The sequence below is a fragment of the Mastomys coucha genome, unplaced genomic scaffold (assembly GCF_008632895.1).
Source record: "Mastomys coucha isolate ucsf_1 unplaced genomic scaffold, UCSF_Mcou_1 pScaffold14, whole genome shotgun sequence".
NCBI classification, from domain to species: domain Eukaryota; kingdom Metazoa; phylum Chordata; class Mammalia; order Rodentia; family Muridae; genus Mastomys; species Mastomys coucha.
In genome coordinates this window covers 84534163-84557783 of record NW_022196896.1, presented here as the reverse complement: position 1 = coordinate 84557783, position 23621 = coordinate 84534163, and the positions used below count along the sequence as shown (strand labels likewise).

At 41.5% G+C, this 23621-nt stretch overlaps 1 protein-coding gene across 1 annotated transcript in view; it reads right to left on the bottom strand.

Moving 5' to 3' along the window:
• Positions 1-23621, bottom strand: part of LOC116088456 (aldehyde oxidase 4) — a 65601-nt gene that overhangs the window by 17405 nt on the left and 24575 nt on the right. Inside the window, exons 9-21 of the mRNA XM_031367555.1 lie at positions 23024-23168; positions 22680-22781; positions 20239-20390; positions 18975-19068; positions 17242-17351; positions 14747-14931; positions 13229-13391; positions 5996-6088; positions 5186-5355; positions 4776-4890; positions 3780-3902; positions 2132-2228; positions 780-904 (exon numbers count right to left, since the gene is read on the bottom strand). Coding sequence (XP_031223415.1) covers positions 780-904; positions 2132-2228; positions 3780-3902; positions 4776-4890; positions 5186-5355; positions 5996-6088; positions 13229-13391; positions 14747-14931; positions 17242-17351; positions 18975-19068; positions 20239-20390; positions 22680-22781; positions 23024-23168 — 1674 coding nt within the window. The remainder of the gene's footprint in view (positions 1-779; positions 905-2131; positions 2229-3779; positions 3903-4775; positions 4891-5185; positions 5356-5995; positions 6089-13228; positions 13392-14746; positions 14932-17241; positions 17352-18974; positions 19069-20238; positions 20391-22679; positions 22782-23023; positions 23169-23621) is intronic.

The window sequence follows — 23621 nt, the reverse complement described above, 5'->3', positions numbered from 1 at the left end:
TGGAGTGGAGAAGCTACCATAGAAGAAGAAGAATGTTCAGGAGGGAGAGGGAGAGAGGCGCTATGGGGTAGGAGTAGAGAAAACATGGCCATGTGGGCTGGCCAGTTGTAGCTAAGAGCAGCCCAGGTGAAACATAGTAAATAGTAAGTAGTAATACAGTGTTATCCATAGGGAAATGAACTGTAACAGCATGGAGGGCAGGCAGCTGGCCAGCTACTGTGCTGCTTAAGGCATAAGAAAATATAAAGATTATGTGTTTTTCATCTGGGAACATAAACGGTCAAAGGTGGGGGAGACACTCTGTACTTGGATTTTAAATAATAATTTATTACAATCTTAGGTTACTGGTCATTTACATATTTTCTTTGGAGAAATGTCCACTCAAACCCTCTTTTGAGATTTTCACCTTGTTACTGTTCTACAGGGAAAGATGGACCTTGTCTTATACCTTGGCATGTCACAAGATTTCCTGGTCACTTTTAAAGGCATCTGCCCCATTTCATTATGCTAGAGTTTAGCCAGTGTCAATTGTACAGGGAGTTTAAGGCACAAGAGTGGAGGTTCCCTCTCTCTCCCTGAGACAGGGTTTCTTTGTGTAGTCATTGCAGTTCTGGAACTAACTCTGTAGACCAGGCTGGCCTTGAATTCACAGAAATCCCTCTGCTTCTGCCTCCTGAGTGCTGGGATTAAAGGCATGTGTTACCACTGCCCAGCTTCAAGGGAATCATATAGGATATTCTGAAATGCCCTTTCCAGAGACCACCCCTCCCCCCCGTTACCTGCACATGGGTTGGAAACTGTGTCCCCAAGTGTAACACCATTTCTTTGTCTTCAGTTTGTGGGATAGCCAGGATAGTTTGTGTTTCCATGTAAAAATGTTCCTGGCCTTCCACGTGGATCTCACCTGCAAAGCATACACACAGGACAAAGTTTAGACACAGGTTTCAATGTGGAGGAGCTCTTTGAGTGTTTTGTTTGTAAATAGTAATTTGCATGATGAGCCTGGAGAGATGGCTCAGTGGTTAAGAGTACTGGCTGCTCTTTCAGAGGACCCTGGTTTGATTTCCAGCACTCTCATGGTGGCTCACAACCATTTCTAACTCTAGTCTAAAGGGATCTCAGTCTCTCTTCTGGTCTCCTTGAGCACCAGGCATATACATGGTGCTCAAACATACATGTGAGTAAATATCCATGCACATAAAATAAAATGAAGAAAGAAAAAGGGGTGGATCTCACTAGTCCATGGGGCTGGGCTTCATATCATTTGGTTAAAAGACCTTTGTAAATGCTGTCTGTGCCCTGTTGGTCGAGTGGTCCTGGGTTATCCACTCCCTTGGCCTTGGTTTCTACATTGATTTATTGAGGTGGTTAGATCTATCATGTGCTGAACTTGAGACTAGTCTGGCTACATATCCAGGTTCTGCCATCAACCTGGTAGGTGAATTTGTCCAAGCTGTTAAACATGAAGTTCTCAGCTGCAAAATAGGGGAGCTAAAACAATATACTGATGCATTACCCATGTCAGGTGGCATATTGAGATAATGCCATGTACATGAGTCAGGTGACATTAACAGGTGACATAATGCCAATGCCTGAGTCAGGTGACATTAACAATCAGTGAGGCATAGAATGGTACAGTAACTTGTCAGTGAGGATGTAAATTTAAAATGGGCAGAGCTGGTCAGGTATGGTGGCACACATCTTTCACCCCAGCACTCAGGAGGTAGAGGCAGGTAGATCTCTGTGAGTTTGGGGCCTGGCTGGTCTATATAGGGAGTTCCAGAACAGTCAGGGTTGTGCGGGAATATCCTGTCTCAAAACAAACAAGAGAATACACACGAACACACACACACTAGAAGAGGGAGTATTTTGGGGACGGTAGGAAACCAGAGAAGAGGGAAGGATGGATGTGAGGGTAGTGGTGGGGTGGGACCAGGAACCTAAGCAAAGTTCAGTGAGGTATAGGACAAGGCAGCATAACAAAATCCATTATTTTAAACACTAACTAAAAAAAAAAAATCAATTAAAAACCCTTTCTTTCCCATTAAAAAAGCTCTCTCTCCCTAGTTCACTCCTAGAATGCACATGCTGACGTTGCCTCCTTTTTCTGGCTCTTTTCAGCTGCACATACCTTCAATGATTTGGTCCACATGTTTGAAGGCATAATCTACATTTCCTTGTTCAATTTTTTTCTCAGCAGAAAGGAAAGAATTGTGTTCTAGAGCTTGCTGCAATAGAAAACCAAACCAAAATAAAATTTTTTTAAAAAAATTTTAATAAGCCATTTGTCCCTATTTGAATTCCAAACTAAGACACTTGGAGCCTGACAGCAGAAGCTGAGTCAGCAGAAATTGAATTAGCTGTATTTGTAGGTGTTGTAGAAGTACCAGGGTATACATAAACACAGCCCAAATTCCAGATGGCTGATTGACTATCTGAGGTGGTCTGCCACTAAGGTGTTGGCTCTGGGGCAAGGAGAGTATATGGAGTAAAGAGGGGTCAAGAAGAGGGCAGATAAAGCCTGGAACATTCTGGAATGTCCTGGAATTGATGGTTTGAACTGGATCCTGGATCATTTTAAGTCAATGGTACTTGATAGGGTAAGTGAGGGGCCAAAGTGAGACTGGAGCCAGGTTGGCTGGGATGTGGGCTCTTTATGAAGAAGCAGCGGACAATGAGAGTAGCTAATGAGTTAGAAGGAGGGTTGGGGCAGGTCTGTGAATGGCCTTGATTCTACACCTCGGAGTGTTGGCACTGCCTAGGAGGACACAGAACAGGAAAGGTGATTTGATGAACCCCAAGGGCTAGAAAGTTAATGTTGTGAGTAGATGGGCTGAAATGGAAGTCAGGAACCTCTTGACAATGTGGCCATGTGATAATAACTTATTAAGGGTGGGGCCAGAAAGTGAGGATGAAAAGAGGAACCGGCTTCAGGGACAGTTAAAGCATCATTAATAGGTAAGGATGAACTGACAGCTGTTAGGGAGAACAGGGCAAAGCTGAGATGTTCAAGGCTGCACCCTACTTATGCCTCTCTCTGTCTATCAAACACTCTATGCCTCTACCATCCAACACAAAGTACTGACATCTGCTATGGCATTAGCACTTTAGCGGATACCAAACCAAACAAAATAAAACATATCCTTGCCTCCATTAATAGTAGCAAAAGCAAAATGGCAGCTACCATTTTCCAATAACCATTTGGTGCAGGTCCTAAAAGTTTCCATTTTATACAGGAATAAAATGAAGTGTGAGACACTTAGTTAACTTGCCAAAGTCTGTATTGCTGTTCAGAGACTGTAAAAGGCAGAATCACATCCCGAACTCAAGTGGTCTGCCTTCAGAGTTTGTGTGTAATCAGAGAATGGGCAGAGAGGCAGAGTGACCAGTAGCTGGTGAGTGTTGCAACTGTCATGAATTCCACAGTGCCCTAGACCCTCCCACTCACTGCCTGTGAAGAGGATGTCATTTTTCTGGTGTTAACTTTCTGTATTCTCAAGCTAGGCCATGGTCAGAGGCCATGGGAGAAGTAGGTACAGGGTGCTTCATTTTTTACAGGTCCCTGCAGAAGTGCTGGTGAGAAGAGGGATTTACACAGGAGTCTCAAGACTCTGACTTGAGGTGTGGATAGATTATCAGAGACTGCACTCCAAACCTACACAGAACACTGGTTAAAGCAGAGTTGAAACACAAATTATTTTATTCCATGACCCGCTGGTTGAATTCTGTTCACAGTATGTTTCACCCCCCGTCATTCCAGAAGATGGACAGTAATCTACCTCTATTGTGATAATGGTTGGGTCTATGTCATCATAAGCAATCTTCACTCGTTTAGCTGCTTCTTTTGCATGGATGTAGGTATCAGCAGCCACGGTGCAGATGATCTGACCCACGCAAATGACCTGCAGAAAAGCCACGTGCCATTAGTTAGAACACAGACTCAGGGGCTGGGGATATGGCTCAGTAGGCATGGTGTTAGCCTAGCATGCATGAAGCCCTGGGTTAGATAGCCAGCATCACATAAACTGGGGATGTGGAACTCATGACTTCATGATGAGTTCAAGGCCAGCCTGGGATACATGACATCTTGTCTCAAAGCAAAGGCAAACAATAAAACAGAATCTCCCAAAAGCAATGAATGCTTCCACGTTCTTATATCACTCACTGATGTTTGGAGGACCAGAAGACCTCTCTCTCTCCCTCTCCCTGTTTCTACTCCCCTCTCTCTTTTGTTTCTTCAAGACAAGGTTTCTCTTTATACCTGGCTGGCCTAGAACTCAGGGATCCACTTATCTTTGCCTCTTGAGTGCTGGGATCAAAGGCATGTACCACTGTACCTAGCTTAGGAAGACCGTTTTCTATCCATGAAAACCCAACCTCAAACAGTGGCTTGAATGGGACTAATCAAAGCTGTAAATAGAACTTAGTTACTTGAGTTTAATGATTTGCCTGCTGTGGTCTCTGCCCACACTCCCCATTGCTCCTGTAGCATGCAGAGTGATCTAGTCACTCTATGATTCTTCCTTTTAAGAATGTCTTATGCTTTGCATTGCTTACATGACATTCCCAACAGTTGGAAGCCTTCTTTGAGAAGATTTAAACTTTTGTCAAAATCTCAAGGTGATTCAAGATGTCAGATGGAATGGAAGAGTGGCTGAGACAGCCTCTGGGCTCTAGCAATATTTATGAGGTAGACATGAATCTGTGAATGTTGTAGCCACAGCCAACAATGATTTTGACATGGGAGTGGAATATTAGAATAACAAACCACACACCTCACTCTGTGCATAAAAAATCTCTCCACTGTGGTTATTTTCTCCTGGGACATCCTCAGCTGTGATCACATCAACCACACCCGGACATGCCAGGGCTTCCGATACATCAAGTGATCTGGGAGGAACAGAAGGCAGGGTTTAAGGTTGCAGAGGAAACTTCACAGTACAGAAAGAGGATTCCGCAGACAGAGAAATCTGTGATGAATAAAGCTAAATTATGAAGTAACAGTCCATGCTGAAAAATAAGAGCAGGTGTTCTGACATTTGTAACTGTGCTTTAAGGATGGCCAGTTCTCACCCAGAAGAGATGACTATTCTAAATTGACCTAAATATTTAATAAGCTGTCAGGTTGAAGATGAAATAGTGAACATAGGTTAGTAGCAGATGCAATCACTGTGCCTTTCCTTACGTGATCTTTGCATGGGCCCTGGTACTCGTGACAACGGCAAGGCAGAGTTCTTGGTCAATGGGAGGCATGTCATCAACAAATATAGCTTCCCCTGTGGCATGTTTAATGCCCGACTGGTGCATGACTGGGTGCCCAACTGGATCTTGCTGGGGTTGTTTGGGATCCACACACTGTTAAGAAACAAGACAAGATATTTGATACCAGACATGAAGCCTGGGTTGCTGTGTCTGGCTTTACTTATAATCAAAAAAGCTATAGGTGACTGGGTAACCAAGTGTGCAAATGGACACTAGTAAATATCTCTCAAGTATATGGTAAGGATGTAGTCTGTTCGAAAGACCCTTTTGCAAAGAGAATGTCGTTAATGTCCTCAAGGACTCTTCAGGCTAACTAGGAATTAGGACACACACAAAATAGTATGTTCCAGCATAGCTTGCACTAAAGCATAATTTATACAACTGATAAAGGGCAACCAATATACCCACATTTCCAAGAGATTTAGAGTGGCTGTAGTAAAGCACAGAAGCACTTGGAAAGGCATTTAGTGTTGATTCCTTTAAAGGAAGATCAAAATTAACAAAGTGGAGGAGAAATGTCAGGAAACCTGGAAAAAAGTCAAGAAGGAAGATCCAGCCTCTAACTCCTCAAGCAGCCTTGAGTAAACCACGGAAATTGTATATGTGTGACCAAATAAGACATTGGCTGGCTTTTATAAGACTGTATGTTTACTCATAGTAAAGTCATTGAAAAGAGAGTTGTGTGTATATAACACATGTCTGAATGCGTAGATTAATAAAAAGCCTTACCCACCTGGAACATCTGGATTCCTTGGGGTGTTTCTATGGGGAAGTCGTCTAGGGCACTCACAAACTTTTCTGGGATGTCAGGAAACTTCTGGGGATCCTGGGGAAAAAGGTTACTTTGCATTCGATTTTACAACCTGAGCTACTGACCGGAGAAACAAGTACAGAGACAGAATGATCTGGGCTCATGAGATGGTTCAGTGAGTAAAGGTGTTTGCCGTTAATTAAACCTGATAATCTGAGTTCAATCCCCAGAATCTACATGGTGGAAGGAAAGAACTGACTAAGCTGTCTTCTCTCTCTCTCTCTCTCTCTCTCTCTTTCTCTCTCTCTCTCTTTCTCTCTCTCTCTCTCACACACACACAAACACACACACACACACAAGGAAAGAAGAAAGAAAGAAACAGAATATTTATCCAATTTAGTGTTCAAGATCTTTGACGCTGGCTTTGCTAAGAGAGCCCAGAATTTCAAGTTCCGTAAATGAGTAGAGAAACTACCATCTCCATTCAGGCACTCAGAGAAGGGGAGACCCACTTCAGCAAGCATTCACTAGATCTCCTTGTGAATGACTGAAGGAAGTATGTCTTGATGATAGTTAAGAAAATAGCATTAAACTAAATATGTAACCACAGAGAATTTATGGTAAACTTGGATACAAAATTCTGCAATCATGAGAAATAATTTTGTAGAAATATATTTATGGGCACTGGAAAAAACAGTTCTGGGACACCAGCCCTGAGGCAGCCTCTGAATTCCACAGATGAAAATCAGAGATATGCCAGGGAAGCAGGCAATCTTTGTATACTCACTCTTCTTCCTTTATGCCCTCAGTCTCATCCCCAGCTCCATGGCAGGGTACCAGCTGTGGCCTTTCCTCCCTCTCTGCCCCAATTCCCAGGGGACTTAGCAGATCCTAGCAGCACTCCCTGCTCCATTCCCACTATGGGTTCCTCCAGTCACTTTCTTCTAGCCAATCTCTGTCTCTAACTGTGAGCTCTCAATACTTAGAAACACATTTAACCCTCTACAAGGGAACACACAGCCAGCACACTCCCCTAAAAACCAGAGAGGGAAACAGAAGCCAAGGAACAAAACATACACCCAACAAAGATGAGACCAGAAAGCAGCACCTAGAATTACAGTCATCCCAAACCCAGATGCCTACATGCCAGCCTAAAACACAATCAATAACAATGAGACACTATGTCTCCACTAGAGCCCAGGAACCCTACCACAGTAGGTCTTGAGTCTCCCGACATAGCTGAAGCATAAGACAAGGACTCCAAAATAGCCTTTATGAATCATTAGAAGTCTTTAAAGGGGGAATGAATGAATCCCTTAAAGAAATCTATGAAAACACCGAGAGTGGGATAAAAAAACCCACAAAACAGTCCAAGAGTTGCAAGGGGAAATAGAGTTAATAGAGAAAACTCAAAGTGAGGAAAATATGGAAATGAAAAAATTAAGAAAGTCGAATAGGAAACTCCAAGGAAAACCTCACCACACATTGAAGGCAAGATAAAAGAAATGGATATCTTGGGCAAAGAAAATGTTAAATTAAAACAAAATCTTAGCACAAAGCATCCAGGAAATCTGGAACAATATAAAAAGACAAAATCTAAGAATAATAGGAATAGAAGATGGAGAAGAAACCCACGTCAAAGGCACGGAAACTAATTTCAACAAAATCATAGGCAAAAGTTTCCCCAACCTATAGAAGAGCATGTCTATTAAAGAACAAGAAGCTTACAGAACACCATGTCACAGTATAATCAACAAAATACTAAATGTCTAGAACAAAGGAAGACTATTAAAAGCTTCAAGGGACAAACCCCAAATTTTATGTATATATATGTATATATATATATATATACACACATATATATTATATATAAAATTTATATATATAAATTATATAGTATATATTATTTTGTATATATATTTGTATATTTATATATAAATTATATATATAGTATATATATTATTTTACAGATGTTTTACAAACTCTAAGAAGCCACAGATGTCAACCCTACTATACCCAGCAAGGCTTTCAATCATCATAGATGGAGAAATACTATAGAAATAGTCTATAATAACATAATATTTAAACATTACCTATCTAGAAATCTAGCCCTGCAGAAGGTGCTAGAAGGAAAACTTCAACCTCTAGAGGCCAACCACACTTAAGAAAACACAAGGAATAAGTAATATAGATCAGCAAATCAAAATAAAGGGAAAAAATCCCCATACCACCACAAAACAAAACAAAAAAACCCAAACCAAACCAAAACAACAAAAAACTGAGAATCAACAAACACTGCTCATTGATATCTCTCAACATTAATGGTCTCTGTTTCCCAATAAAAGACACAGAATATGATTAAATATGAAAACAGGATCCATCTTGCTGCTATATGCAGGAAACACTTTACTGTCTAGGATAGACACCACTTCAGTATGAATAGATGGAAAAAGATGTTTCAAGCAAACAGGCATAAGAATCAAGCCAATGTAGTCATTTTAATATATGACAAATAGAATTCAAATCAAAACTAATTAGAAGAGATAGGGAAGGACATTATGCACTCACTGAAGGGAAAATCCACCAAGGGGATATTACACTTCTCAACATCTGTGCACCAAGCACAAGGGCACCCAAGTTCATAAAAGAAACACTACCGCAACTTATATCACATAGCAGCTGCCACACTCTGATACTGGGAGACTTAATAGCCAACTCTTGCCAGTAGGTAGGCATCCAGACAAAATCTAGACAGATAAATACTGAAGCTAAATGGTGTCATAAACCAAATGGACTTAATGAACATTTCATCTAAATACAAAAAGACACACCTTCTTCTCAGGAGCCAACAGAACTTCCTTCAAAACTGACCACATACTTGGACACAAAGCAAGTCTTAACAGATACAAGGAAATCAAAGTAACACCCTGCATCCTATCTGACCACCACAGGTTAAAGATGGATATCAACAATAGAAACAACTGGAAAGCTCACAAAATCAAGCAAACTGAACAGCTAAATGAAAGATGAGTAAAGACAGAAATAAATAAAGATTTTCTGAAATTTGTGAATGAAAATGAATACACATATACAACTAAATTTATGGGACACAATGAAGGTGATTCTAAGAGGCAAGTTCATAGCACCCAGTGCCTACATAAAATATTAGAAATATCTCATACTAGGAATTTAACAGCACACCTGAAAACTCTAGAACAACAATAATAAAAATAACACTCAAAGATAGTAGATAGCAAGAAATAATCAAACTCAGGGCTCAAAATAGAAACAAACAAACAAGAAGCAATACAAAGAATCAGTGAAACAATGAGTTGTTTGAGAAAATCAGTAAGACTGACAAACACTTGTCAACTTAACTTAAAGATGAAGAGAGAAGATCCAAATTAAGAAAATTAGAGATGAACATGGAGACATCACAACAGACACTGAGGAAATCCTAAGAATCATAAGAAGATACTTTAAAAATCTGTACTCCACCATATTGGAAAATCTAAAAGAAGTGGGTGATTTTCTCATACATACAAGCTATTGAAGTTAAATCAATATCAGATAATCAATTTAAACAGACCTATAACCACTAGTGAAATTGAAGCAGTCATTAAAGTCTTCCAACTAAAATAAGCCTAGGACTAGATGGTTTTAGCACATAGTTCTACAGACTTTCAAATAAGAGTTAATCCCAATTGTCCTCAAATTATTTCAAAAAATAGGAAAAGGGAATATTGCCCAGGTTTTTTTTTTAAAACAAGGCTGTTTAAAAGCCACATAAAAACCCAAGAGAATTATTTCCCTTATGAACAGATACAAAAATTCTCAATAAAATACTTGTAAACTGAATTAGAGAACATATCAAAAAGATCATCTACCATGGTCAAATAGGCTTTATCCCAGAGATGCAGGGATAGTTCAAACATATATAAATCTACAAATGTAATCTATCATATAAACAAACTGAAAGAAAAAAATCACGTGATCATCTCATTAGAAGCAGAAAAGATAGAGGCTGGAGAGATGGCTCAGCTGTTAAGAGCACTGACTTCCAGAGGTCCTGAGTTCAAATCCCAGCAACCACATGGTGGCTCACAACCATCTGTAATAGGATCTGATGCCCTCTTCTGGTGTGTCTAAAGACAGCGACAATGTACTCATATAAATCAATCTTAAAAAAAAAAAAAAAAAAGAAGTGGAAAAGACCTTTGGCAAGATTCAGCATTCCTTCATGATTTAAGTCTTGGAGAGATCAAAGATACAAGGCACATGCTTCAACAGAAAAAAGGCAATTTGCAGCAAGCTCATAGCCAACATCAGTTTAAATAGAGAGAAATTCAATGCAAACCCACTAACATCAGAAACAAGACATAGTTGATCACTCTTTCTACACCTATTCAGTTAGTACTGAATAGTCTTAGTGAGAGCAATAATTGATGGAGTTCAAAGGGGATACAAATAGGAAAGGAAAAAATAGAAGTATCTTTATTTGCAGGTGATATGACAGTATACATAAGTGACTCAAAAAAAATCCTTGTGGGGCCGGGCAGTGGTGGCACATGCTTTTAATCCCAGCACTTGGGAGGCAGATTTCTGAGTTTGAGTCCAGCCTGGTCTACAGAGTGAGTTCCAGGACAGCTAGGGCTGTACAGAGAAACCCTGTCTCTCGAAAAACCAAAAAACCAAAAAAAAAAAAAACCAAAAAAAACCTAGTGGGAAATTCTTACCACTGATAAATACTTGGGGCAAAGCAACAGGATACAAAATGTACACACACTAAAAACCAGTATCCCTCCTATATACAAATGACAAATAGACCGAGAAATAAGTCAGAGAAAAAACACCTTTCTATACAATAGCTTCAAAAATCATGAAATATCTGGGGTTAATGCTAGCCAAGCCAGTGAAAGACTTGTATGATTAAAAACTGTAAGACATTGAACAAAGAAATTGAAGAAGATTTCAGAAGATGGAAAGATCTTTCATTGCTTTTGGATCAGCAGAATTAGTAGAGAAAAATGGTCATCCTACCAATAGCAGTGTACAGATTCAACACAATCCCCATCAAAATTCCAATATGATTCTTCACAGAACTTTAAAAGTCAATTTTTAGCTTTACATGGAAACACACACACACACACACACACACACACACACACACACACACACACCCTGGGATAGCTATAATCCTTTCGGATGACAAAACTGTTGGAGATTATCCCCACTCCTGACCTTAGATAGTTCTATAGAGCCCCACTGGGTATCTCCTAGCACCAATACTGAGACGGCATTGCATGTAATTGAAGTGTTGTCCAAACCTGTGCTAAAACCATCTAGCCCTGGGCTTATTTTGGTTGGAAGACTTTTAATGACTGCTTCTATTTCACTAGGGTTTATAGGTCTGTTTAAATTGCTTATCTGATATTGATTTAACTTTGATAGGTGGTATGTACAAGAAAATAATCCATTTCTTTTGATTTCCCAGTTAGTTTGCTTTTGTTTGTTTGTTTTTTAACCATACAGGTCCTTTGTATGTGTATATTATGGCTTCTAGTTTTGGGTTTTTATGAGATTCCTGTGTGTGGGAATGTTGGTCTCTGCATCTACCTTTCTTCCTTTATTTGTTTCTTTCTTTGTTTCTGTTTCTTGGTTCATTTTCTTGTTTTTGCCATATTCTGATTTGTTTGTTTTTTTTATTTTATTTCAATATAATTCTTTAGTTGGTTGTTTACTTTCCAACTAGAGACAGAAAGGGTGTGTATCAGGATAGGTGGGGAAGTGGGCAGGACCTGGGAGCAATAGGAGGAGGGAAATATAATCAGATTATATCATATGAAAAAAATCTATTTTTAGTAGAAGAAAAAAGGATATCCTTGTCTTAACTGACAAGTTTTACACATGCCAAAACACTGTGATAAAGAAAGATGTTTTAAAGTATGAATTAAAAAAAAAGACAATCAGTTTATGGAATATAAGTAAGTAAAAAAGACAGGTTACAAAATTTATGCACAGTATATTTTCAGCATTGCAAAAATTATAAAAATATATAAAATATGTAAAATATAGTTATATAGATGAGTGAGTATAAGTATATATTATAGAATGTCAATAATGGCTAGGGTAGGCTTCCTACCTTAAGGTTGATTTTTGGAATTTTGTGTCTGTAATAATAGTGCGCATATGCAGTACACAAGAGAGTATAATGTCCGGGCTGTAGCTCACTGGTAGTGTTCTTGACCAATACATGTGAGGCTCTAGTTATATAATAAATGAAATAAAAAGATTCCTCAGATTATATATTATGTATCTGATTAGATGCCTACATACTAAATAGGTAAACCATAGTTAATAAAGATGTGTAATAGAACACACGGATCTGCTGCTGATACGACGTGTGAATGGGAAGGGCCAGCTAACCGAACAGCAAAATGTCCTCAGTCATTTAAGAGATATTCATTCAGGTGGTCATTTTTCTGCTGTATTTGTGTCAGTCTGTGGCTTAGACTTGTCAAAGGGACATCCCACACATAAGGCAAAATCTAAGCAAGGACTGTGGACATAGTTTTAAAGTAAGCTGGCTAAGAAGGTAACAGAGATGTGGAAACAATTTGTATGTCTAAAAGTAAGGCAGTCGAAAGATTTCTATCACTGAATCTTCATCAGTGCAGATGTGTCTAAAACTAAAGAATGGATTAGATAATGGTCTATCTAATGGACATGTCAAGGAACTAGTATCTATGGTGTCATGAAAAATAGTTAATAACACTGAAAAAAGTGAAATAACCAAGCTTTACTAAGCAGTTATATCCACTCACCCACCCCACCCTACACATACTTATATAGAAAGGGTTTTAGAAGGACACACACTAAAATACTGGTAGTGTTTGAATACTCAATGGTATTGAATATTATTTCTTCCCTCATTTGGATCTATAAGAATTAAAATATCATCAAGAAAACGTTTTTTAAAGAGGAACATAATGCAATTTGCTTACTGACGACTTTTCATTGTTGTTGGACAACGTCACTTGGAATGTTAGCATTTATCCCACAGAATAGTGTGGCTGCTCCCTTCTGAGACTCAGACTGAAGGGAGAAGGACAGAGGAGCTGCAGGGTCCCACCCCATACTATTCTCTGCCAGGGCGGGGGTGGGTATTCTTCTTGTACAGATCCAGTCACCCAGGGGCCCAGAGAAGCTATTTACCATTTCATTTAGCCATCTTTGCACTTTGAGGTAGAATTTGAAGAGCAAGCTGATGATGAGGGTGCGCCGGTACTCCACCATGCCGCCCTCAGCATCTGGTGGGATGCGGATCTCCTCCAGGACCAAGTGGCATGCGTCACTCAGCATTTGGTCATCCCATTGCCTGGCAGGACAGAAGATGAACATTTCACGGAACAGCCAAAGTCCGTCCTGAGGTTTGTTCTTTCTCTGTCTCAGGTCGAAAGGTGATCACTGCCATGGTGCAGTTGAGAGGAGGTGCAGTTGCCAGACCAAGCAATCTATTTTTAGAAGGGACTATAACCTTGCCAGGGCTAGACCTCTTCTGGTGAGCGCAGAGTGTTACAGAGCAACATTGTCTATTTGTCTTCTGCAAATGCCCTTCCATTTTCTACAGAGAACTGAAGCAACAAAACCTTGCTAGCACTATGCTCTGGGACCTTTGGCCCCTAGACTCACAGACCAAAATAAAGCCCTTCTCTTTTGTAAATGACTTGTCTCCAGGATTTTGTTATAGTCACAAAAAGTCTGTTACAGCAAGCAGGCAAACATCAAACTGCAGCAATGAAAAAATGGGGTGTAACTGTAGTTACCTTTCAAGTCCAAACAAAATATCCTTAAGATATGCCATTAGGTTTTTGTATTTATTATCATTTGGAGATAGGGTCTTAGACAGCGGAGACTGGCCTCTAGCATGTGATCTTCCTGAATGCTCTACCACACCAGGCTCCTTAGCTTTCTTCAGAATCTGATTTAATGGTTGCCAAGTCTTCCTTCATACGAATTTACTTAGGTTAAAAAACAAAATCAACCCTGCTAAAAACCTAAGGTTTCTGAAGTCCGGGGTTCTGTTTTCACCAGGGGAAAGTTTCCATGGTTGTCTCAGAAGTGAGGGTTTCACTCACTATCTGAGGAAAACCACGTTAAATTCCACCCACTGGGAATGAGCATATGTGGTTAAATACAAGTGATTGCAAAAACACTAGCTGGAGATTTTTTTTTTTTTTAACAAAAACCTTTCTAGAAGCCAGCCATAGTGAGGGTTACTACAACAAAGCCCTCTGACATTCCAAAGAGTCCATCTTCTTGATGTAGCTTAATGATACTTTTTCATTTTCAGGATCCAGTATTGGAGATATTTGCTTATTTTGCAGGTCAACTACTTAAAATCAGGATCTACTTAAACTATGCCATTTCTGCAACAATGGTATAGAAACCTGCGATACATGTTGTCAGGTGGTGGTGGGGCGCACCTTTAATCCTATCACTCAGAAGGCAGAAACAGGTAGATCTCTGAGTTCAAGGCCAGCCTAGACTATGGAATGAGTTTCAGGACAGCCAAGGCTACACAGAGAAACCCTGTCTTGAAAGACAAAACAACACACACACACACACACACACACACACACACACACAGAGAGATTTATAAAATCTCAGAAAATTTCCTCAAGTACAGTTTTAATGAAAATTCAAGCAGAAAGGCGTGTAACTGTGACCTACCTCCCAATGAGGTGCTTGCAGGTTTGGCTTGCGGAGACCACGGTGGGGGCAACACTTCCAAAGTACATCTGAAGATCCTTGATTGTGTTGGTACCTTCCTCAAACTCCACGCTCATGCCGGCATTGACAATGGCAAAGGCATTTTCCTGACGCTGGGCCAACCGGAGTCCTGACACAAACTGCCACTAGAGACAGAGATACTCAGAATGGTTAATACATACCACACAGCAACTCCTCCTCCTCTCCCTCCTCCTCTTCCTGTGATGATGGTGATGATGATGATGTGGTATGTGTATACACAAGTATGTGGAGATAGAGATACTCAGAATGGTTAATACATGCCACACAGCAACTCCTCCTCCTCTCCCTGTGATAATGATGATGATGATGATGATGATGATGATGACGATGGTGGTGATGATGATGTGGTGTGTGTGTACACAAGTATGTGAAGGTAGAGGCAAGAAGTCAACATCAAATGTCTTCTTCAGTTGTTCTCTGTCTTCTGTCTTTCTTTTTGGAGACAGGGTCTCTCACTGAACCTGGGGTTTACCAGTTGGCTAGTGTGGCTGCCAGTCTCTGTGTCCCATCTCTGAACCACCAGATCTGAGATCACCGACACAGCATACATATATCATCACATTTGTCACTTTATTTATTTTTAATGAAGGTTGCTGGGGTTTGAACTTAGATTCTCATGTCTGCCATGGCACGTGCTTTACCCACTGAGCCATCTCCCTTGACCTTCTGGTGATTGTTTACAGCAAAAATCCTGCAAATGGCTTATCACACAGACACAATTAGTGATGGCAGTTCATGCGAGCATTGTCCTACCTACGTGTCTCAAGTGCAGCAATGTTTAATCCTCAGCAGCTCTGCTCATTTCCAGTTACGAGGACAATGTTAGTAACTTCTGCAAGGTTACAGTAAGTGGCAGGCCTGGGCTTCAGATTCTGCTTAAGCTCCAGGCACTCTGCTTTTCATGGCTTCGCCTGAGGCCGTGAGGAAATGACTCCAGTGTTTAGGCTTTATTTGTTTTGAGAAGAGATTGGGGTGGATCGGATGATGTGTGTCCCGGGCTGCTGGGTGAGATGAGGGCAGAGACGGGGTGCCTCGGATGAGCTACCTAGTGTCACTTTTTTCTATTTTTATTTGCCTTCTGTATAGGCTTCATTGCATGAGATCCTTTTGCTAAAGAGAAACGCTGCTGAGAACCCCTGGAGCACACAGTCTCCAGAGTTCCAGGCCTACACATGCCATTCTAGGGAGAATCCCATTTCTGGCTTGAACTCTAGCCTTGAAGTTGAGACACCTCTCTCTGGAAGAGGAGTCTTGAGGCTGTAGGAGAAGTGATTGGGTTCATTGGAGCCCCACCAACATAAAGCATATCATAGAAGCTTCTGGAAGAAGCAGTAATTGCACATGAATCTCCTGTGCTGTACTGTTCAGTAGAGGCTCTTCTGCCCATTCGCTCTGCCACCACATTCGCGACTGTCTCCCACCTGAATGACTGCACAGGCCTCCCTCCTGACCTTTCAATCTCCGGCCCTCTCACAACCAGGCTATCCTGTCATTGTGCTGGGCCACCCACTGTACTATAAACACCTCTTTTGTATAAATGTTACCCTGCTTTAACAGTTCAAAGGTGGCCGTGTGCTAAGACAGACGCAAGCTCTTTGTTGCACCTGACCTGCTCTGTGCTAGGTTCCAGCCACTCCTCTAGTCTCATTCGCCATGATGCTGTGGCTGCTCTGGTCTGGTCTACCCACCCCGTTCATAGCCCTCTTAACTGGAATTGTGCCCTCCTTGCACACAGATCTGGAACCTATCACAGGCTACATTGGATCCTTGCTGTCCTCCACATCTGGCTCCCAACTTCCTCAGATCCATCCATCCTCATGCTCTCCCCTCCTTAGCCCCACTACACTGACTTTTCAGCCAGAGCGCCTGTTCCTTGTCTACTCATTTATGGTCCTTAGTGGCTGAGTTTCATTTCCTATTTATAGTCTTACCCACTAGTCTTAGAAAGCTTTGGGGAAAGAACCTTAGACCTTTTAAATAAGCTCCTGCACTCTTTTCCTGGATTAACATTGTATTGTAGAACAGCAGTCACGTAGTTCCCAATGATTCCACTTAAATTACCTAGTTTGTAACTATTGGTGATCAGCAAATAGTTCCATAATAAATTTTCAGTTTATCAGAAACGTCTGAGGCCAATATTGCCATATATTTACATACTCTCGGCTAGGGTGCATATTCATCTATAACCAAAGTCTCCACTCACACAGATGGTTCTGTTTTTTTTTTTTTTCAAGGCACTGTCCCTTTAAGGCACCCCACCCCCTAATGTCATAAGGTGATCCTTCTGTGGAAGCAACTTGAATGGCCATTCGGGAATGGATCTCTCACTGTGAGTGGCCCCAAACTCTCAGAAGCAGTCAGTGGTCTGCTGTTGGGAACAGTGCAGCATTGGGATGAAGGTATGGGAACCTCACCTCAGCAGAGTGAGGAATGGAAACAGACACGATAACCTCTTCTGGTCGCAAGTCAGCCTCAGGCAGCTTCTCAAGGAACGGGCCATTTAAAGGGATCTGCCGTTCTCCTTCTGTTAGAGAAAAGGATGAAGATGCTTACCAAACAAGGACTACCCGAATGCACTGACCTGGGCTGGGAGCCAGAGCCCAGGGGACTGAGTTCCAGCCCCAAGCCTGGGCTGTCTGAGGCAAGTCATGGAAACCTTGGGGCCCAGGTTTCAGAAGGATAGGGTTGCACCAGGTGAGCTAAAAGTCCCATAGCCCATTGCGTTCACTCACAAACACTGGACTTAACACATCTTTAAAGTAATTGGGAAACCACCTGCTACAATGTATAACATTTTCCAAACAAGAAAAGAGAGATCCTAGGAAGTTAAATTACTTTTCCAAAGTGGTACAATGTGTGTGTTTGTGTGTGTGTGTGTGTGTGTGTGTGTGTGTGTGTGTGTGTGATGTGAGTGCACCGTCTGTGTGAGGATGCTTGTGCCAGAGTGTGACCCCAGATATCAACCTTGGGTGTTGTTCCTCACGCTCTGCCAACCTTGCTTTCTTTACGAACAGCGTCTCTCACTGACCTTGAACATAGCCTGTCAGGAGGCTGACTGGCTAGGGATCTGCTTGCTGTCCCTCCCCAGCTTCTGGGATGACAAGAGAGCTGCCATGCTTTGCCTCTTCCCCCCTTGTTGGTTCTGGGATTGAACTTGTATCCTGATGCACCGAGCACTTCACTACTGAGCTTCCCATTCAGCTCTTTCCACTCTTCTTTGATTAAAATTAGAAGCACTCGTGCTTTCTCTTAGATAGTCATAATCATTTAAATTAGTTTTAAAAAATGTAATGTTAATAGAAGGGAAGAGATTTTTGCATTGGCAGTGCTATGAATAACATCAATTTGCTTTTATTCTCCTAAGTGTAGTTTTCTTCCACAAAGCTCATATTGGAATAAAAAGAGAAGTCATGAGCAGTGTATAAAAACTGGCTTCTTTTCAAAGCCAGGGAAATAAATATGTCATAAACTTATGACAAAAATATGTCTTAAGTCCCTGAGAAGCCTCTTATTCTTTTCTCTATTTTTGCTTTGTTTTGTTTTGTTTTTTTGTTTTTCGAGACAGGGTTTCTCTGTATAGCCCTGGCTGTCCTGGAACTCACTCTATAGACCAGGCTGGTCTCAAACTCAGAAATCCGCCTACCTCTGCCTCCTAAGTGCTGGGATTAAAGGTATCCACCACCACTGCCTGGCATTTTTTTCTGTCTTTTGCATTCACTGGTTTATTAATTGCATGAGCATGCACTGTGGTTCTTGTGTGGCCATCAGAGGACAGCACGTAGGACCCAGTTTTCTCCATCTGCCGTGTGGGTCCCAGGGATCAAATTCAGGTTGCCAGGGTTGGCTGCAAGGGCTTACCCCACTGAGCCATCATCACAGTGGCCCAAATCCTTTTCTCAAATTTCCTTGACTCTATAATTTGGACTGCTTATAAATGGGTCAAATATTTAATATTGTATCAGAGACATTAAGTCCAGTCTAGAAGCATTGATCTTCTGGCTCACAGCTTCTGCCTCAGGTCTGAGGTGATGTTTGAGCCTCAGGGGGCCAAGCAAGATATTCTTGAGTTCCTAGTTCATAGTATACAGCAGGGTCTATGTTAAAAAGGATAAGCGTAGAATCAAATGCTCAAAGCTTGACCTCTTACCTTTAGACATAACATTGATGGTAGTGTTTCCAGCTGCCAAAATGGGGTTGAGGTCAGAAAAATTCGGGCGGCTCTCAATATGCCCCCCTAAAGTCTAATAAAAAGATGACATAAAAAATTTCATTCAGTTATCTGACAGGTAAGGAATCGTGTACACAGAGAGATTGTGTAAGTTTTTAATTCTCCTTTTAAAATACACAGAAATATCTGGGAGTATTCGGAAGCTGCTAAATAATTCTGACACCATGCTGTACTGACCCCCCTAAATGCTGTAGGCTCAGGAGGTACCCATGGGCAGTGAGGAGAAATAGCTTCCTAGAGAAAAGGTCTTAACACACATTTGTGCCTGTTCAGAAGCATTCCTCTATATGCGTGCTCCTTCATGAAGCTAAGTAAGAGACATGAGTGGGAATTTGGGGAGTGATGTCAGCAGGTTAGGGGGAAACGTGAGGGTGTGGCCAAGGGAAAGAAAGGGGAAGATGGAGAGCCTGAAGCCCCAGTAAACAGACCTCAGCCATGTGGCCAAGAAACTCAATGTTTCTCCATGGCCTTAAGCTTTCAGGAAAGTCTGCTTAGGACAGGCTTGAACAAGGACCTTTTAGGGGACTTATGGGAACAAGTCATTGAGATGAGCAATGTCATTTAGGAAGTGAACACAAAATACAGATGTTAGAATATGTGGCCGATCTGTAGATCAGCAGAAGGCTGGAGACATCATGACAAAGTGTATCTGCCTGCCCCCACATCTTGATAGCTTGCCCAGCATGCATGCAATGACGAGTGGCTTAAGCCAATTAACTTATAATTCATAAAGAGTCATAAGTAATGGGAAAAACCCAGTAAGTGTGACAGCTAGATGACTGGGGGGGTCCAAGGATGTGTGCATAGGCCATACATATCAGAAATGGACAGCAGACCTAAGGTCTGAGAGGAGAACCAATCAGAAGAGCTTTGGGGAACGTGGGATCTTGTGAGCTGCACCCTAGATAAGATGTGTCTCACAGATAGTCTAAGCTGGATGGGACCCTAGACACAATTCCATTGGGTTGGTTTTTCATTTCCAAAATCAAGTGACCACAGTTTAAGGAGTTTAAGTAGCTTCCCTAGGATCCTATGATACATAGGTGATTTGGACAAGAATTTGTCTATATCATAATTTGTTATATCATTTCATACACACACACACACACACACATACACACAGACACAGACACAGACACACATCCACACACAGACACACTGTGGATTATTTTATAGAACATACAGCCATATTCCTAATCTGGGGACCCGCAAGTGTCCTCAGATGTTTCAGGAGGGCGTGATAGGTTTTGGTCTTCTTCTTTGGTTGTTCCGATATCAGAAACTTCAAGGTATCATTAAACTGTGCCAGGCTGTATCCTGCTCCTATTGTTACCCCTGAAAGCAAGAGAACAGAACGTAAGCGCACAGTGAGTCCGTAAGCCAAGCACGCATGGAAACAGGCCTCTAAATAGATCTGCTCCTCATATATTTAGTTAGGAGGGCAACAACTGATGATCACTAAGGATTCTTCTGACAGTTTGCCTTATTGAGATGGTTAACATTTACAGGCAGCCTGACTGAGTGTTTGATGGTGTTTCCAGAGATTAACAAGCAGGGGCACCTCCCTCAGTGAGGGCAGTGTTGCCTTATAATGTGGGGACCCACATAGGGGAAAGAAGAGCGTGGGTTTAACACTAAACCATAAAAAAGAGAACCTAGCATTTGACACTTTCTGCTTCCTGACTGGGGACACCATGTGACCAGCTGCCTCCAGCACCTGTTCTCATGATTTTCCGTTACATGACCGTACCCTTGAATAGAGATCCAAAATAAATCTTCCTCCCTTAAGCTTGCTTCCTCTTGGGTATTTTGCCCCAGCAATGAACAAGTAACTAATACAAAAGGACAGTCATCTTGCAGGAATTCTTTCTCTGCCTGCTCCCTAAGTGCCACGATATAGCTGCCCTGCTCAGCCGCACCTGCCCTGCCACGATGAAATGGAGTGCTGGAAACCAGGATCCAGCATAAACCTTTCCTCCTTCTAAGATACTTCTCTCAGGTGTTTTGTCGTGTGTTGAAAACTCCAAACAATCCTCAAACATTAAGTGCCAAATCCTTTTTCTCAGTCACAGATAGTCATGTTTGCCTTGGATTTCAGTACATATTAACCACAGATAGTCAAAATTCAATACTTCATTTGTTTTCTCAGAGTAAATGACTAAATATGGAAATTCTAAATCCTCCACTTTTTTTCTGAGACAGTTTTGCTACGCTACAGAGCCCAGGCTAGCCTTAAACCCATGGTCCTTCTTGCTTCAGCGTCCCATGGATACTAGATTATAGAGTGTGCCAGTACATTAGGACTTCAAATCTCTCTTTGAAGATCATTAAACTAGCAAAATTTCCACTGTCCGCTTGCTCTTCTTCCTCAGTCATCTCTTCCCTTGGCCCTTCCCTCTTTAAAAGGAGAACAGGAGCAGACACCTGCTTGCAGGCTAGTTTTATCCACTGGTGTGCTAACAGGGCATGATTTCAGTAGTGTAGTCTTACCAGGGCTAATTGGATCCCTAGAGAAGTGACTAAAAAATCCCACCATGCACCAAGTACTAATTCACACACTGGACATAAGAAAATGTGCACCTATCTATGGTGTTAACGTCTCATGGAGGGATGGGAAGGGAGGCAGTGCTTACTGCTCCTAGGAGGGATGGCAATGAAGAAAACTTGGAGCAACAGATACAACTCTACTGGCTCTGCAGCCCCGTCTCTACATCTTCACTGCACCCTACCCAGTGACCTCACCCACATGCCTGGATTGTCTCCCTTATGCATCTTTTCCTATATCTATATCCATTCGTAGTAAATATTCCAACAGTTAAGAAAAAAAATGAATGGGCCAGTTGACTTAAGGATGACATGTTAGAGGGATAGCAAGAAGATGCCCAGTTGGCTTCTTTTTCATGCTGACATTTTTATCTATTTAGGGTTAGTGGTTTTAGCTCCTGTCACCTATTGATTATCTATTAAAATGTGTTGTTTGGGTATTGGTGGTGGGATGGCTCAGAGAGCTTTGTTTGTACATTATAAGCACAAAAGACAGAGGCTCTGTCCCTGACTAGGGAGGCTGGGGGAACTTATTTAGGCCCTTTGATTCTGAATCTTCAATAGGATTTCGGAGACTCCAAGGTATGACCCAGGTCTGTTTTCTAGGGTTGTCATAAAGACCAAAGAGACAGGACATGTGAACACACTTGGCAACTCGTGAAAAGAATGGAAGGAAAAAAAAAGTTGCTCACGGTTGCATTTTAAATTTTGTGGCCAAGATTGTGTGTGTACATATGTGAATTAGTGAGTTTGTGCACACATGTGCATGCATGTGCATTAGTATGCATGTGTGTGTGTGATGCTCCTAAAGAAAGAAAATATTTGACCAATTTTTCTGTACAAAGCTGAGCTCTTTGGCTCTTTGGTATCTTCTTGTTATGACTTTGATGACAATGTGATTCTCAGCAACACAGCTGAGTGAGACATTCTGAAGATGCTTATAAGAGAACACATAGTAAGTGACCAGTACGTCACTTTGAATGAATAAATTAAGTCAGGCATCCTGTGTCATGTCATTGGCTATTATTAACCCCCCACTGAGCCAAGGTTGATGCCTTCATTGAAACACAAGATGCTCACCATTAGCTGTGGAGTTCGTAGTGTTCATAAGATTTAGTTCTGGAAGCCCAAGTGGGGATATAAAAACTGGATGGAATTCATCATTAAATTTCATACCAGGTCCTTAAGGAGAAAAACAGGAAGCAATTAGAAAGAGAGAACACTGGGTTACTGGTAAGACAGTAGAAAACTGATGATGTATAGAACTTATTTGCAAAAGGAAAAAAAGAAATCACTATAAAAGAGCATGAGTCCTATGAATAAAAATGAGCTGTGTTCACCAAGAGTTTAAGGAGGGGGCACAGATGCTTAGAGATGCTTAGGTTAATGGGCCTAAACTAAAACATGTCCAAGATGACACATACCCACTGCAGTGTTCCCCATGACGAGTGGTGCTTTGGGGTAGCTGGCTTTTAGTTCCAGAAGGTCATCCAAGGTCACAGGCATGATCCAGATGGTCCTCTTCCCTTTGAATATCAGCCTCCTCTTGTTTGGATCTTCTGCCATTCTCTGCAGAGAGACAAAGGCACTGTACCTTCCAGGATCCACATGGTCTATTGGCCACTCTAGCTTTCCTAGGAGACCTAACTTCTAGGGATCAAGAAAGGGTGATGAGATCATATCCTGTTAGGTATCCATTGGGATGCTCTGTTAATATTTGGGAAGCGAGTGTCTGTAGAGGCAGTGGGGTAGTGGAAGAGCTTTGGTCTACTGTAGTTCTGCTCCAGCCCTGGAGAATTAGAATTTGCGCAAGAACTGGTCTCTGAGGAAGAACTGGGTTCCCAGGAGACTCAGCTCTGATAACTTACCTCACTGCAAAATCTACACGTGCACATGTCCTAGATTTTGCATCTTTCTGACTATAAATGGCAACATTGTTGCAGGCCAGGTGGAGAGAAGCTCAGAATACTTTTCTCCTCTGTCCTGGTGAAAATGCAGTTAAGTCCATTTTCTGGCCTCTGT